This window comes from Gallinula chloropus, assembly GCF_964237585.1.
Source record: "Gallinula chloropus genome assembly, chromosome: 12".
Classification (NCBI taxonomy): domain Eukaryota; kingdom Metazoa; phylum Chordata; class Aves; order Gruiformes; family Rallidae; genus Gallinula; species Gallinula chloropus.
In genome coordinates, this window is record NC_140097.1 from 4,952,418 (window position 1) to 4,969,434 (window position 17,017).

The 17,017-nt window shown below is 44.8% G+C and overlaps 1 protein-coding gene across 1 annotated transcript in view; it reads left to right on the forward strand.

The window, feature by feature from the left end:
- The window catches only part of FOXP1 (forkhead box P1), a gene marked incomplete at its 3' end in the record, with an annotated part of 338,169 nt that overhangs the window by 282,942 nt on the left and 38,210 nt on the right, over window positions 1–17,017 (forward strand). Inside the window, exon 9 of the mRNA XM_084269605.1 lies at window positions 12,463–12,567. Coding sequence (XP_084125731.1) covers window positions 12,463–12,567 — 105 coding nt within the window. The remainder of the gene's footprint in view (window positions 1–12,462; window positions 12,568–17,017) is intronic.

A 17,017-nucleotide genomic window follows, 5' to 3' on the forward strand; every position in this document is an offset into this window, starting at 1 on the left:
CAGAGACATTTATCAATATTCAGCACTATTAAAGAGAGAACATTTCGTGTGATTTGTGAGGCGGATGCCAAAGCTCAAATCAAGGCTTGTTAAGATCCTTTCCCCATGCAATCATGGGCATTCAGCATCATTAGAATTCAGCACTGACTGTGTGTTTCATGCTTTGATTTTACTCAGACAATTTAATAATGTTTATTGTGCTGATTATATATATAAATTCACTCAATGCAATAAACATACCTCAGTCATCAGTACCCTAAGGGAAATATTTAGTTATAGATACTTGTATTCACTCAGGATAAGCGAAAGTGAGACCATCAACCAGCATGCAAACCTCTCATCATCTTATCAGCATTTGGGTTTCTTCAGTAACGAGCATTTTCTCTACACAAGTAAATAAATAAATAACAGGAGCCAGTTAAGTACATCTGCTGTGCTTAGAAATGTCAAGGACAGTGCCCGCTTTCCATCTCCTTCCACTACATCTAATCTGGGGGAAGCTTGATTATTTTCTTAAGAAAAGCAGCAAAACAAGGGGCAGGTGGGTGCCTGATGGCTTTAGGCGACTGCTAACTTTATACCCTCGTGAGCAGCAGGCTTCCCAAAACATACGTGCTCGGGACAGACCACGATGGGAGCAGGTTTGGAAAAGCAGAGCGGTGCAGAATTCATCATCAGTGCTTTGCAGTCAGCCGAGGTTGCTCCAGCTTCGTCTCGAGCCTGGGGATCTGGGGGTGCTGGTCCTGTTCCTGGCACCACTCTATATAGACTGCAGCAGGAGGGTGACGAGGCTGGACCTGAACAAGGGAGTTATTGGAGGTGCAGACATGGTAGTTTGGGAAACACATCCGTTCACAAGGGCTAAGGTGAAGAGTTTCAGGGAGAGGGTGCATGTCCAGGAGACCTTTGTCCACCTGCCAGCAGCCCCGTGTTTATCCCCTGTTGTCTTTATGTCTCTCCAACCGTGCTTGAGTCTAGTTCTTCCACATGAGCAAGTGGCCATCTCGTAGGAAAAATAGTTGGGATAAACAAGGGGATTTTGAAATGGTGTTTTTTTGCCAGCGTGGCAGGAGGAAGGGACCTGGGTCAGGCCCTGAGAGGAGGTGAAAGGAGCGGCGTGGCAGCCCGTTGATATGCCAGTCAGGCTCTGTGCATCGTGTTTTCCTGTCGTTACCTGCCGTGCCTTCTCATCCCCCATCAGCGTTCCAGGGCCCTTACACGAGGGCATTAGGATTCGGCGCAATTAAGAATTACAGCTTTCGGTCCGTTATTAATGAAACAGTTCAGCCTGCAGCCCATATGCTCCCAGGGCCAGATCCTCTCTTGGCCCGCCTCTCCTGTAGTCCCTGCCATTCGTTCTGCGCTGGTGCCAGCATCAAATCTGCTCATCCGTGTCGGCTCCTCTCAGTTGCCCCGTGTGGTTGATTTTAGCTCGTTGCACTTCACCATCAGCAGAGTTTCGTTAGATTAGGTTACCTCAAATCCATTCCCCCTTAAGGAACTGCTGTTCCCGGGGCCATTCCTCTCAGGCAGTGTTCAGCTGCTCCATGTACACCATCCCTTATGTTGCCACCTTGGCTCTGAGCAGCTCAGGTGCATCCATGCCACTTCCTTTCTGGGTTAGAGCCTCGAGCCAAGCTTGGACACCTGGTTGCATATCATCTGATAAACCATCCCACTCTTCAGCATGGCTGCTGTTATTTTTCCTTGCCTCACCTAGTGTGGGGGTGATGGCGATGAGGTAGTTTGGCTGTGTGGTGATGGTGATGCTGCCACAGCCAGAGGAGGCTGCTGGCCCAACCATCTCCGTTCATTGCGTGCAGGTACAACGCAAAGCATCCCACCTCCTGATCCCTTGGGGCTCGCCTCCCCACGCCAAAGGAATCACCACCGGTTACCATGTGCTCTCCCCATCTGAGTCACTTCTCCGTGCGATCGTATTGAGAAAATATCAGCTGTGACTCAGACCTGGAGTTGTTTTAAGCCTTATCAGGTGCTTTTTATCGCTCCTGCTTTTCAAATTTGGGTGTGGAGCGTCCTTTGCACGGCCCACACCTCCCGTCTGCCGCGGCGCTCCACGTTTTGGAGAAACCCTCTGCTAAATGATTTGTAGCGTGCCGCTTCCTCCTCCGTCTGCCGGGGAGCTCTCTAATCAGACCACGCTCTTCAGAGAATTGTTTCGCTAAACCCCGCAGAAATTGGTGCTGGCTCGTTTTATTCACTTCCCCCTACAGAAGGCGTGATGCCGGCCAGCCTGTGGCCCCTTGCTGATGAGTCAGGGTGCTGCATCCAACTGTCAGGACACAGCACCCTGAGCCTATCCTGGCTCGGGAGCCTGTCCCGGAATCAGGGAGCTCCTGCACTCCAGCACTCCGCTGCTCTCCAGTCCCGTGCAGTAACCCCTCAGTTGTAGAACTCCCAACACAGAGCTAATGTATCAAAAAAAAAAAAAGGCACTTAAAATAGATTGGGTGAGCCTTGGCAGACGCCGAACAGAACTTTTCCAAATTTTAGCATATGTATTGTTTTATTCCTCCATCTGGCCAACAGATCATTGTTTGATATCTGAGTGCTTTGCATATCTCCTCCCTTTTCTTGCAACCGAGATACTTACACGTGCATTTAATACAGCTTAATGCTATTTTTACATACCAGAGAAATAGCTGATGGCTTTCTGTTAATTGCGTGCGCTTTGCAGTTAAATTTTTTACTAAAACATTCCTGTCTAAATACTTAAAAAGGCCCAATGAAAATTTGTCCTCTTCTTTTATTAGAGGTGTTTATGTAGTAGTCTTAAAAAGGGACCTGGTTTTGGTTTACTGCACCGTGGATTCCTGTTTCTTTTTATTTCCTTCTGTGTGCAAGTTCTTTCTGCTTCCTCGGGGTTTGCTCAGGAGATCCGACTGTCCTCAAGAGCTGAGCAGGGAGCTAATGAAGTGCTGTGTTGTTTTGGGGTCTTTTTATCATACATATCACAGCCGGAGAATGGGAAAGAAACACCCTTGGAAATGCTGTAAAAGTAGAGGAGAAGTTAGGTGATCTTTCTGTGACTGTTTTCTCTGCTGTTCAATAAAAATCGAGCAGTTAGTATGACAGCTGTTATATCATGTTATATCGTACTGCTAAGATATTGAGTAGCATTTAAAGTAAAACTCCACCATTAAGCTGTATAAACTTTATCCGTTTCACTATGGTTTAATGGAAAAAAATGAGTTTCTCAATAAAATGACATCATTTTTCCCAGGTTGTAATGTTCACTTTACAACTGTTTTTCTTTAATTCAATTTATTTTACTTTGCTTTTTCTTGGCATCCCTTTTTTTTTTCTTTCCTTTGCAGATTGGAGAAGGGGAAATCTCCTTTTGCAGAGCAGCTAGCTACTGCTCAGACCTCTTTTCCCTTCTCCCCCCTCCCTTGACATCTTGTGCTAACCCGGAGCTGTGTTTTTGTCAGTCGGACAGGACTTTCTTTTCTAAGTAGTGAGATACACATTGAAATTTGGCAAATGAGATTCGTGGCTCTACCTGCAGCACGTGGAGGGTTGAACCCAAAACAGGGTGGGGGGGAAAAGGAGCCCGAGGAAAACGTATTTTGCATTGCTTGCTGCCAGAGCAGCGTTTGTGTATGTGGTGCCACAGGGTGTTTTACCGTATAGGTGGTGTTTGTTAAGGTGAGAGGGCTGTAATTTCTTCTGTGTGATCAGGAAAGGCGTCTGTATATTATAAAGCGTATTCTTCTCATTAAAACGACAGTTTAAGCCCAGACAGGGGAACTGCTAATATGTGTTGCAGCTTGTCATTTTGGGCTGCGTGAATAAAGACAGTAACTGTTCCTTTGGGAAACGATCCGGGGAACTGAGCAACAAGATCCACTAGCCAGCGAGTTCTTTTTTAACTGTAATCTTCCTTTTTTGTGTGTACTCAAAAAAATAACAGCGCGACGGGCCCTTAAATACCATTTCATAGGCAGAGCACAATTTCCCCGGCACAGGTGGTGCTAATATAGGACAGTCCCCATGGCACTTGTCGCCAGGAGTTGTACAGCTTGTTCGGTGTCTGCATCCATATGGCAATCTGTCCCATTCATAGAAAGACATCGTAGCTGTGCCTGTGGGTGCTGTGGTCAATGTAGTGTAAAAAGTAGATTTATTTTATTTTTATTTTTTTTTTTTAACTCTCGGCAACCTATGTTCTGCTGTTTGTTTGGCTGGAGAATCCAATTTATAACGTGGGAGGGAAGAAAGAAACAGGAAAAAAAAAATCAGCTCGGAGCGAATTCCAGAACAATCTCGCTGGCTTTGGTTGCTGTTTATTCTTGGAGCTCATGGTTAATCAGCAGGTGCACCAGCCCTGCGCCCAGCGTGCTCGCATCAACAGTTTACAGGAAGTCTTGCTCGGAAGAAACATTTTCCTCCTTGTTTATACTGTGAATTAACTCCGAAGTTGCAAAGCCATAAACGGCATTGGCTGGCCCACAGGCATCACACGAGTCCCCAGTTCTGTGCTACTTCTCATTCTTTCTTTGCCACGTCGTGTGGTTTTCCTTGGGTGTGTGGTGCTCAGGATGCTAAGCCCCCCCCTCAGTGCCATGCGTTGCGATGCTGCCCCGGGGAAGAGAAAAATCCCAGTGGAGGAGGGTGTCTGGGACAGAGAAGGGCTGATGGTGTTTGTATTGCACAGCGGTTCAAATCTAAACAAGTGAACCTGATTTACGGCTGCTCTGGTATCTATCCTTCCAATGCCAAGCGTTGTTCTGTTTTAGTGGGACTATTTGTTATACCTTTTAGTAAACACAAACAAATAGACCGCCTAGCACCTGCAGCAGCATATGATATTTACACTACCTGTATGATTCAGCACGCTTCCCTGGGGAAAGTCGGCTTGGGTCCTCTCGATTTTTAGTGCTTTTCTCAATAGCATCCTTTGGAGGGAAAGCATGTGGCGGAGAGAATGCAACGCCTTAGCTGTATTTCTCCCTTGGAGTCATTATTTATCTTAATTATTTTGTTACAAGCCTTTTCCCGAAGGGCGCTTTCCTTCCTAGCAGCCACAGGGCTGCGCGGTGGGCGAAGGCTCACCCGGCGAGCTGCCGGGCTCTATGTGATGTGACAGTCACCTTCTGCGTGGGTTTTGTTGTGCCTGTGGGATGAGGATGGGGATGGGGGGGGCGTGGGGGTGGAAATACTGACGTGAACAGTCCCTGTTAATCACATTTGTTGACGTATGGCTGGTTAGTATAAGGGCGAAGGGCTTGCCTTGGCTCAAAATGTAACAGTATAATTCCGTTAAACTACAGCAGGTCTTGTTTCTCAGTGTTTTCTTTTGCTAGGAATTTAAATGTAACAACAGAATATAAATTACAGGAAAATAAGGTTGGCAAACAGGATCTTTTTACGAAGCATGTATGTACGTCTGTAACTTTACACCTCAGTCTCGGTGAAGTCCAAGGTCTAATCCTGTGTTTTTAAACTTGTGCGTGTTCTTAAAAGCGTTGCTGAATTGGGGCCAAAGCTTTGCCACGGCCACCTCCCTCTGCCATGCGAACTGGGTGTGTGAGAGGGATGGGATTGCTGAAAAAAGCCAAAACAAAACAATAACCAACCCCACAAACCCAAGAAAGTGTCAGGACCAATTTTTTTTTTCATCATCAGACTGAGATACCGAGTCAATCCGGTTTCATCTGAATAAATTAGGAGATTGTTCAGGGAGGAATAAAATGAGATTTTAGCAGGGATAAGTAGAAAGTAGCCCAGCTAGGAAATAAAAATTCCAAACTGCTGGTTTGACACGACACGTCAGCTGCTCAGCATCAGTTGTGTGGGAAACGACTGAGGCATAACTGGGATTGAGAAATTAAGGTGGGACGCTCTGTGCCATGTCTCAGTTAAAAAGGCAAATGCAGTCATGGGAGGCATAAACACACATGTTGCATCCGAGTCCTCCTTTTTTCCTGTTGTGCTGTACGCAGAACCAGTTCAACAGCATTGGGAGCACGATGTACAATTGGCCACTCTCTTGCAGAAAGGGTAAAGAGGAGCTGGAGCAAATACAGAGGAGAGCAGCTAGGATGATAAAGGAGTTGGAGGGAATAGGCTATGAAGACAGATTAAAGGGAATTAAAGATCTACACCCTGGAAAAATAGAGGCTCTAGGAGGATGTGATTATGGTATGTAAGTACATGAAGTGATGCTACAAAGAAGAAGAGGGGAAAAAAATTGTTCTCATTAGTTAGCAGTGCTGGAATTTAAAATCCAGCGTTTCAAATCGTGTGTGCCTGGGTATATTTGATGTACTTTTCACTACAGTAACTAGGCACAAAGTTGAAATAAAAAATAAGAGTTTTAAATAGTAGAGAAACTCATTAATTCAAGTGCAGGAATGGAACTTCCACCTGAGATAAGTGTAGGATTCAATTCTGAGGTTTCTTGCGTTGGACATTTCTTTTAAATGGTCTAGAAGTCCATTCAGTTCCTCCAAGGAAAGGATGTAGGGCAGTGTCTGCCCGGGGCCTGCTGTGGGGTTGGAAGAGGGGGTGCCACTGGAAGAAGTGTGTGGTACTATTAGGGTGTGTGGGAATGGTGGTCATTAATGGTGCTTAATGTCTAAGCCATGAGTGTGTCCATCAGACCCAGAAGGTGATGCATAGAATTGCCCAGTCTGGTTGTACTCTGTGTGGTGGGGATGGGGGTAAGGAGAAGGACAGCGACAGCTGGGTAGAGAATCACAGAATTGTAGGGATTGGAAGGGACCTCTGGAGATCATTGAATCCAACCCCTCTGCCAAAGTAGGGTCCCTAGGACAGGTCGCACAGGTCAGCATCCAGACAGGTCTTGAATATCTCCAGAGAAGGAGACTGTCTTGGTCTTGCTGCAGATGCTCCTTCAGTGCTCTCCTTGCAACAGGCATTTGGAGAAGAAGGCTGGGGGGGCAGTGATTTGGGGTGCAGTGCCTGTGCATCGCCTTGTGCTGCAGCTTTTTTTTTTGCTCTGTGTTTTTCTCCTCATGCTACAAGTTAGCACAGTCCGAGGAGAGGGCAGGATTGCAGCCTGTGGGCTGCAGTTTTAACCTGATTTGTCTTAAATTGGTGTAGTCATTTAAAAGGTAATATACCATTCCTGTTACTTCCAATAGGGCTTGATGTAAAACACGAGCTGCTTCTAGTGGGCTAAAGTAATGAGGAAGGGGAGAAACTCAGCTTTAAAAAGCATCCAAAAATATGCAGACCAGCTCCAGGGAGGGCTGTCACTGGCCACACACAACAAATGCCACCTCTCCCCAAGGCCCGTGGACCTCTGCTAAGCTTTGTCCAGCAATGGAGGGGCGTTTACCCTTCTCAGACGGTTCTGTTGAGATGAGATACTTGCTTTCTGGGCATCTACTGAGGCTTGGGTGGAAGCATGAATATCTAGTAGTCCATTTCAGTATATAGCTTAATTTCATGTTTTTGTTTGTTTATTACTGGGGTTTTTAAAAATTCACTATTTAGGGAGGACAGGGATGCTAAGCCGTCTTAGTAAGAATTCAGAGGGATTTGCCCCAGTGCAACTTCACTGCAAGCCACATCTTCCTTCAATTGAGTTTGCTGTGAAGGCAGCAACTGGCATTCAAGTACAGTTGGTACAAGGATTTAATCATTACTGCTTCTGTTTTGATTTTAAATCAGACACAGTGAGGGTGTCTGCCTCTGAGAATTGTGACATTTTCACTGAGTTCATTCTGTCAGTGCCTCTTGATGAGCTTCAGAGCCCAACAGGCAGTCATGAATATGGGAGACTTGTGTTGGTTCCTGGTTGTGTCTCTGCTCCTCCTGTACAGGACTGAAAATTGTGGCATTTTGCCTCCACGGCTGTGCCATCCACATCAGACCAAGGTGGAATGTGTTGTGAGACTGAGCCCTGTGCTCCTGCCTGGACCGTGCACCCACACCGGTTTCATGGCAGCTGGCAAAGATGAGGTCACTTCCCATTGCCCCCGAGAAATAAAACTTAAAAAAGGTAATTCTGCAATTTCTGTGGGTGTTCTGCTCAAACCCCTTCCAGGAGGAGAGCAGGAGAAGTGCTATTGATTTTTTCAGTGTGCAGGTGGCTTGGGCATGTTCTCCACACCATCAGAACGTGAGCAGATGCTTCATAACTGTAATAGAAAAAAAATCAAGGATGCTTCTCTCCGTCCCTGACTTCCCCCAGTATTTTGGCAAAGATCGTTGGCCCAAGCAGATGTGGGAGAGAGAGAAAGCAGAATATGAAGTACGTCAGCAGCATGAATATTTAAAATACAGTCCACTGTGTGGCAGAAGTTCTGGAGGCTTCTGCTTAGCTGGGTTTTCTATCTACATGTGACTTTTTTGGCCATGTGTACAAGCCCTGTCCTCAGTTTCACACGGTTAGTAAGTATGGGTTGCAATAAACAGCGTGGGTGGATTTCACACTAGTGCTTTGGTCACTGCTGTCCCCAGTACCCTGTGTGTTCCCCTCTCTCTTCAAGCAGTTCTGTCTGGTTTCTCTCTCTCTGGTGGTTTCATGTCCCAGAGTGTGATTCCTCAGTGATGCTGTAGCACAGCAGTTATATTCCAAAGGTTAAATGGATGAAGTGGTCTGGGTAAGGGATGCTGTGCAAGTCCCAGCTTTGACAGACAGCTCTGTCTGAATAGGTGGTGAATTTTCTTCCAGACCCAATGGATATCCTTGGGCTTATGGAACATGGTAGTTGAGGAAGGTAGAGGTGGTGAAAGCTCCAGCAAGCACAGAGGAGCTGGGGAAGTGCCAGGCCCTTCTCCCCTCCTTACTGTAAGCGGGGCAGGGGGCAGCAGAGAATGAGTGGACACTTAAGCAGTTTTCAGCCTCCCGCACAGGTTTCGTTACTCTGTCCTATGTCATGAACAAGCTGACTTACGCAAGATGCTTTCTTTGCCAGAGGGTTATTTGCTGTACTTTGATGTAATAATGCTGCGCTCTTGCATTATTTGGAAATAATTCTATTAAGTATTTTGTATGCAAATACCTTCCAAGGAGGGAAAAAAAAAAACCCCAACCAGCCCACAAAATTTTAATTTTTACATCACTTATTTTTTCACTTCTTTGAAAATTATGTCTTCTTATAAAATCACTTCCACTAACTGGTGTTACATCACCAGTACCCAACCACGAATATGCGTTCCTGGGAAGGAGAGGGTGACAGAAACAAACACCTACTCTAATGTGTCATTAGAAATCAAACAGACCTAAAGCTTGCTTCTGCTTGCCAATGCTCAGATCTTCTGAAAGTCTGTCTTCAGCAGCGAGGCCAGGGATGCATCCAGATTACAGAAGCTCTGCTTGCAGGCATGCAAAATATCATCGAACGGTTTAAGATTATGGGTTTGCATTGTGCCCGCAAAGCTGTTTGTTTATGTATTGGATTAAAACCTTCATTTTCCACCTCTATTTGTTCAAACAAAGTGAGTACTTAGATCAGTTAAACAGAGTTCTCCATTCATCTCCACTGGCTGTATCCTTTGTGCCTTACATCCGCTTCTGTATAAACCCGCTCTTTGTTTTGTTTTGAGGTGCTGCTGTAGGCTCTATCAGGGAACAAGTGACAATCTATAATATCTTCAGAAGTGGGATGGATAAAATAGCAGTAATCTGATACTGACACATAAAGGTCAGCGAAAGGCACCTCTGAAACCCCCGAGCTGATGGGAGTAGCAGAGCAGCCTACGGAAGGTGCCTGCGTTTGTCTTTCAGTTCTGAGCCTTGCTTGGTTTTGTTGGGGTTTTTTTTCTTCTTTCTGTCTGAAGTGTCTATTTTTGGTAAGTTGAAGTGGTTGCTCGGCTTTGTAGAGTGGCAGTGGAAGCTATACGTAGGTGTTAAGTATGTTACGAGTAGCGTCGTGTTAGCAAAATGACCTTTTGAGTTCCTGCCTACCGCCAGCACCGATCTCTCTGGTTATTGACAGCGCTAGGCTCAGACATCCTGAGCATCACTTACAGTTTGATACTCTCTCTTGGTCATTCCGTCATTTTCTTTGGACACAGTACCAGGGTATCGTGTCCTACATAGTTTGTCTTGTCTTGTGCAAGTTCCCTGGAAAGAAAAGAGATTTGCACTTGGATTTAGAAAATAAATACAAATCTCGGTAGGGCTCTTCCCGTTGACTTGGCCGTGGCCTTTAGGCTCTCACAGAGAAACTTTAAAAATCCCTGCTGGGGGTTTAAGCCATGTGACTCCTGTTGATATTATAATGAGATTTACAGTGCTTAAAACCCACGGGGGACTGACTCCTTACTCGGCGTCACACCGCGTTTCCGCAGCTCTCCTGGTATAGGGGGGAATTTTTATTTATTTATTTGATTTTTTGGGCTTGTGCTGAGTACACCAAACTCGTAACCCACCTGTAGCCTTCGTGGGCTTCAAAGGGAGTGTTAACCTGAAAGCCTGCTTCCTCACCCTCCGCTGTATTCAGCTATGGAAGCAGATGATAAAAATCATTATTTTTCTGAATTATTCTTTTCCAACGTGTTTGGAGGGTGTTTGACCATATGTCTTGTCTGGCTTGGGTGGACAGTGTTCCCTCAGCTATCCTCCTCTCTTTCTCAGCTGAGGAAATGTGTGGTGTAGCATTTTCTAATTTCCTTGCAAGGAATACATCAGTCCCTTTGTTCTTTTAAAAACTTGTCTCATAGAGTTTCTCACCACTTGCACATGATGAAGTCAAACCAGTGCAATATTCCCTTCTGGAAAAGGCCTTTGTAAGTTTCCTCACCTGCAGTTGTTGTGGGTTTGCTGGGGTTTGTTTTTTTTTTAGGAAACGACCTTGCACATTATGCATTTGTGCCTGAAGAACTGTTTGTAGAGAGCCAAAAAGACAACTTTAATGAAATAATGAATTAATTCACATACAACTTATAATTCCTTTTCCAGTCAGATTTGTACCTTTTTTGATTTTTATTTTATTTTTCATTTTAAAATATTTGTTTAAAAACACCTTCAGTTTTCTTCAGATATTTATTGGGCCAGAAAGTCAAAATCTGGGCAGGAATTGCTCATACAACTTCCTTGTGTTTGGTAGAACATCTCGGGGGTACATTCTGCAGTGATCTGGCTATCCAGCACATCAGAAATTATGCAAGAACACAGTTTTGGTATAGGATGCAGGCAGATACTATTACAGAACGAGAATAAACAGCATTTCCACATGTGTATGAAAGTAAAATGGCAAAAAACTAGCTGCTTATCCATAATGTTACCTGTAATCCAGGATAAAATAAGTCATAAAAGCCCCACCTTGATGCTGGTATGTGTTCATATCCTTTGTATATGTTTGAAGTTCATAATACAGCACAGGCATACCAGAGCAAAAAAGATTTGCTACGAAAAATAGGTATGTGTGTGAGCTTAAAGTAGAGATTTTGGTGGCATTTTGACATTTTATTGTTAAAGCCATCTAAGGTTATGGAAATTGTTGCAAAAATAATTCCTTTACTTCAGAAGTTTCTACGCAGAAGTTGAATAAAGGAGATATTTTAGAATATGGTTCATCAGTTAGTGCAACAGATACATTTCCCTGAGCACCACATGGCCCGGATCAAAGCGTCTCATGACTTGGATCAGTGCAGCCAAATCATTACGTATTGATTGGAATCCCGCTGAAGGATTAACCCCTTCGTGCTCATACGAATTCTGTTCTTTAACCCAGGTTTCAGTGGTTAGGAAGCCCTGTGACGTTCCTGACAAATCTTAGGGAGGTTAATAGCCCCTGCTAACCCCTCGTGCCAAGGAGCCTCTTTGATTGCATGCTTCCTTTTTTTTAATCATCAATTTATATTTTTTTTTGCATTTGAAAATGCATCTTGAATCTTCTTTGCTGGGACATAAGGGAGCTGTGATTGTGTGAAGAAAAAGAGAGTGGGGGAAAGAAAAAACCCCACCCCAAAATGATAAAAAAACCCAAACCACCCCACCAAACCCCCAACCCAGTAAATAAATAACGTGGTGGGAAAGCCAAGGCTGCAGAGGTGATGCTTTTCCTCTTCCTGTAGCGATGAGGAAAACCTGGGGTCTGGTTGTATTGTGCTGTAAGAATGCACTGGCGTGTGGAGATGACTTTGATTCCTGATGAAGTTGAATTGTAAATATGCAATGTTCATAAATTTCTTAGCAAAATATCAAGCAGGATATTAAGCAGGTCTGTCAAATGATTTCTCCCCCGTCCATGTTAATTTAAATTCTTTACAAAGCTTTTAATTAATGAATGAAATGTAGGAGGATAGCTAAGTAAGAATGACACATGTTTCGCACTGGAGATGGTATTTAATTCTGTTTTGAAAAACCACGGGCAGAGTCAGGTGGGTACTGTGAGATGTTTCAGGATCTGGGTTGGTTTGTTTTTTTTTTTTTGCTGCTCTTAAAAGCCTTTGTGAAGAGTAATTGCCAGGGTGCCTTCAGTTACACCACTTCTTCTCTTTTCTCTTTCTCCCCTCCAGTTTATCCCACGAGGAGCACTCGCACAGCCATCCGCTCTACGGACACGGCGTATGCAAATGGCCAGGCTGTGAAGCTGTATGTGAAGACTTCCAGTCGTTTCTAAAGTAAGGATGGCTTTTTTTCTTTTTTGGCATTGTACAGAAAGCATGCCCTGAAATTTTGTGTGCTGTCACTCACCGTGGGCCTGATGCAAAGCCCATTGAAGTCAACAGAGAGCTCCCTTTCACTTCAGTGGCTTTTGGATCAGGCTCAAGAACGTTTTAACAGGGGATAGTAAATTAGCCCCATGGGGAAAGTATAGTCTTGCTCAGTGTATTACTGTAAAACAGAGTGTTTGCAGTCCCACAGCCTTTTTTTTTTATTATTATTATTTAACTAATTTTGTGTTGCAGTATTGATAATGTAAACAATACAACCTTGATTTAACCTTGATTTCACTTTAATTAAGAGATTTAGTCTTAAATTAACTCCATAATTGCACAGAGAATTGCAGAACATCACATGAAATTTAATTTATGTCAAATAAGTAACTAATGAACAAAGTCTACACTACTAAAAATAAACTATAATTGTATTAATTGGGCCCCTGCAGTTTGCTGCAGACCTTTCCTTGCTGCCAAAGAACACAGTTTTATGTGTTGCATAAACAGTGCATTATGGATGCATGCATCCCGATGCAGGGAAGAACTGGCAGAGCTCTAGTAACCTACACGTGGCTGCTCCACAGCTAAATCATTGGCCTCACCCACCCCTCTAACCTGGAGCAAAAGCTGTTTCCATCACAAAAGAGTTCTCTGGCTGCGCAGATCCCCAGGTACATGAGTGCTTTGGGTGCATCCAGGTTCTTGAAGGTTTGGGCACTGATTTTTTCTCAAGTACTCAGGCTCTTTGGTTGTCAGGTCACAGAGGACCAACCGCCCAAGCAGGATTTATGGTGTAAATGCTCAAAGGGACAAACTCTGCTCCCATTTGCAGTGGTGATCTGACAGAGTCGGTCTGTAGAAGTACATGGGGTTCTTCAGGATGGAATTAGCCCCAGAGCATTCAGCTGTTTCTTTTCTTTCTGGGGTAATTCCCTGGGTTTCTGCGTGAGGGAGGGAAAGGCGACAGCAAGTAGAAGGTGTTTGTTAGATGATACAGAAAGGTTTTTCCTTGGAAAAGAGTGGGCCAGTTCTTCCACTGGTAAAACCTTCCTGAATTCAGTGGGAGCAGCGCTGGTCCTACTATACACATACGTTATGAGTAAGGAATGGTGCGGTAATGAGAAGGTTCTCATTACAAGAGGATTACAAAATAAGAAGGTGCTAGTCATAAATTTCCATGAAGGGTGGCCTCATTTCTTTTAATTCATCCTGTTGTTCACTTAAGTGAAATAAATGCTAATCTTGCCATACTTGCCAGCTCATTCATATTCATATGCCATACCATAGCGTTCAGACCTTTAGAACAATTCTAATTTTTATTGCACCTAACGCAAGGGAAAGGTGCTGTGGTAGCCTTGGATATCAGAATAACGTGTGCAGTCGTGTGTGGTCGGATTATGCCACCTCTGCTTTCTGTGCTCCCCTGTTCTAGATTAGATCTGCTGGTTTCAGGAAGGTTTCTTACAGAGCAGTGGGCTTTTTGACATGGCCACGCTTAGAAGATACAGCCCTTAAGTCACACGTCGTGGGTAGAGGCAAAATCGATATTTTTTAGATGCTATTTTGGAAATGTTTCAGTAAGTAGACTTGAGTCCACCAGTTCACCTGGAGGAGAGAAGTGGGGCAATCAAGAGGTAGGAATAACCTGAAACCTACTTCATGACCAGGCTGGACTTGAAGTGGCTCTATCTTCTCCCAGCCCCAACAGCTCTCCTTCTCTTACCACTTACTCATCATCAATCTTTTTGGGTTTTGGGGGTTTTTTTTGTTCTTTTCCCCCCATAAAAACCTTTCATCTGAAAGATTCCCTGTGCCTTTCTTAAACCCATTGGCTCGTGTCGATTCTCTCATTATCCAAATTCTGTAGTGTCCAGACAAAGTCTTATTGTTTGGAGTGATATTTAACCCAGAACAAATGCAGCAATGTCCCCGAGCAGCATATTGACACTGTTAGGAAGTGAGCATTGCTTCATAAAATGAGATCGTTGCCTTTCAAGTCTCCTGAGGAGCGTCCGTCCTTAAATTATATTGCCATTTATCAGAATTCATTACTGAATGAAAAGATACCAGGTAGATGCTCGAAGTTTCTTTCTGGTACTTGTATAATCCGTGAAGCTCTTTCAGCAGTTCCCCTCAAGAGAAAAGCTCTTGTTTACCAAGTGAAACACAGCCCGTGCATCAGCCAAGCATTGCTTAATTTCACTTACCTCCCTAAAAAGGCCTGTTAGAAAAAGCAAAGAGAAGTTACATGTGGAATGAAAGCCCTGTATGCCAATAAAATGATTCTACAGTTAAGGGAGAAAAAAGGACTCGCAGGTCTAAAACATGGTTCATTTCTTTTCCTCCTGAGGAAGAAATATCATAACTGTTGGTAAATCAAAACCAGAGATTTGACACTCTTCTGTGATCGCTCTGTAGTGTTTGTTCCCAAGGTGAGGTACACCACAGGGCCCTTGATTTCAAAGATAAACACTGTACAAATAACGATCCTAGTTGTCTTTCACTCACAGCCAACAGGAGGATGCTTATCAGAACCAGCAGATACACGGACTATTGTACACATTTATTTCCCTATTTCTTTCTGAAATAAGTTGCAGTTTGAGCGTTTTGTTGGGGTTTTGTTGGGCGTTTTGGGTTTTTCTGTTGTTGTTGTTTTGCGGTTTGGTTTGTTTTCTTTAAATCCATCAGCCACCGGTTACCCTGTGACGCGCTATCAGTCAGAGCTAACCGATAGCAGCAGGGGCTGCTGCTAAGCCTAATGTAGCGCCCTGCAATGCTCCCAGAGCCTAAAAACCAAAAACCCAAGTCCTTGTCTCACCGTGCTGACCTGAACGGCCTTCTGCCAAGCTGCAGGAAGCGAGGTGAGGGCTGGAGGATGCACACGTGTCTGGTGTGTTAACCAGGGCCCGGCTCGCAGGCGGCAGCGAAAGGAGCAATTAGTAGAACAGAGCGACTTCCCTTCAAAATTGACTGTACCCTTGATTTCATTTGCATGTGTTTAAAGACCGTTGCGGGTAGAAATGTAGACCCCTTCGGATAGAAGTAGATACACCCCTTAACCAGCAAGTTGTCTGGGAAATCCCAACTGAAGGGAGGGTAGTTTATTCCGCAAGGTGTCCAGGCATCCAGGGAAAACACCCCAAGATGAGTGTGGGGTTTTTTATCCCCCTCCTTGCCCACACCTTTTCTTTTTGTTTGGCGCTTTTTTTTTTAAACTTGATTTTGGTTTAGATGCCCTTAATCACATTTTTACATCAAATACCTTCTCTAGAAGAGGGGCACAGACCTGGGGAGCGGTCCTGCCACCCTGTATCGCAGCGATGCCAGTCATCTGCTTCCCCTGCCTCTCGCTTTGATGAAGCGAAGGGGAGTTTACGTGAAAGAAACTACTAAGTGCACTCTGTAATGTTTTCACAAGTGTTTTTATCATGGTAACATCTTGTTTACTTTAGTTGCCTGCCTAAAACTACTTGGAACATGTTAAGAAAACATTTGGGGAAAGCTTCTACAAAGAGGCTTTTGTTGAGCAGCAACTGCGAGCCTGCTCGGCTCACAAAGGTGTTAACTTTCAACCCCTTAAGCACTTCCACATGAAATTCCAGCAACTATGTTTGTGGTTTTGGAAAAACAAAGTGTATATTAAAGAAACCAGGTATATGCTAATACACGTTGAAGTAGGCCGGAAATCGTAAATTGTTTCAAAGGCATTAATTGCCATCGTTTGCGTGTCAGGCTCTGCTGCGGAGGGATCGGCTGCACTTAGCACAGCAGAGACAAAAATTGGGAGGCCAATAGGTAGCAGGAGCGCAGGGAAGCTTAGTGCACAGCTGGCTCTTTGGATTTATTTTCTAGAATTCCCGGTGGGACAGGTTCTGCGCCCCCCCCCCCCCCACCCCCGCCCTCCCTCCCAATCAGCCATGGAGCGAGGGTACCACTGCAGGGATGCTCCGGCGTGGGGGGCACCCACCCCACCCACAGCCAGGGACCCACCGGGATCCAAACAAGCCTAGTTTTCTTTTTATTTTTAATTATTATTTCCCGAGCCCGCCACGTACTTAGAGTTGCCGTTCAAATGTCGACGTTACCGTTTCTTTTACAACCTCCCGGTTAACCTCGCTGCGAACGGCAAGGTGAGGAGGAAGGAGGTGGGGGGGGAGACACGGGCACGGGACACACCGGGATACGGCTGGGGTGGCCCAAATCCCACAGTGCCCTCTAGTGCTCCCGGGATGCTCTTGGGGACCCTTGGAGGGAGGGGGACCACGAGTAGCATCCCTGAAACAACCCTGCTTCCTTCCTCTCCTGAGCCAGGTGGGAAAACTACCCGAAAAAAAAAAGGGGAAAAAAAGGGAAAAAAAGAGAAAAATCAAGCCGGCTCAAACTAATTCCCTTATTTTTTTAGTTTTACATA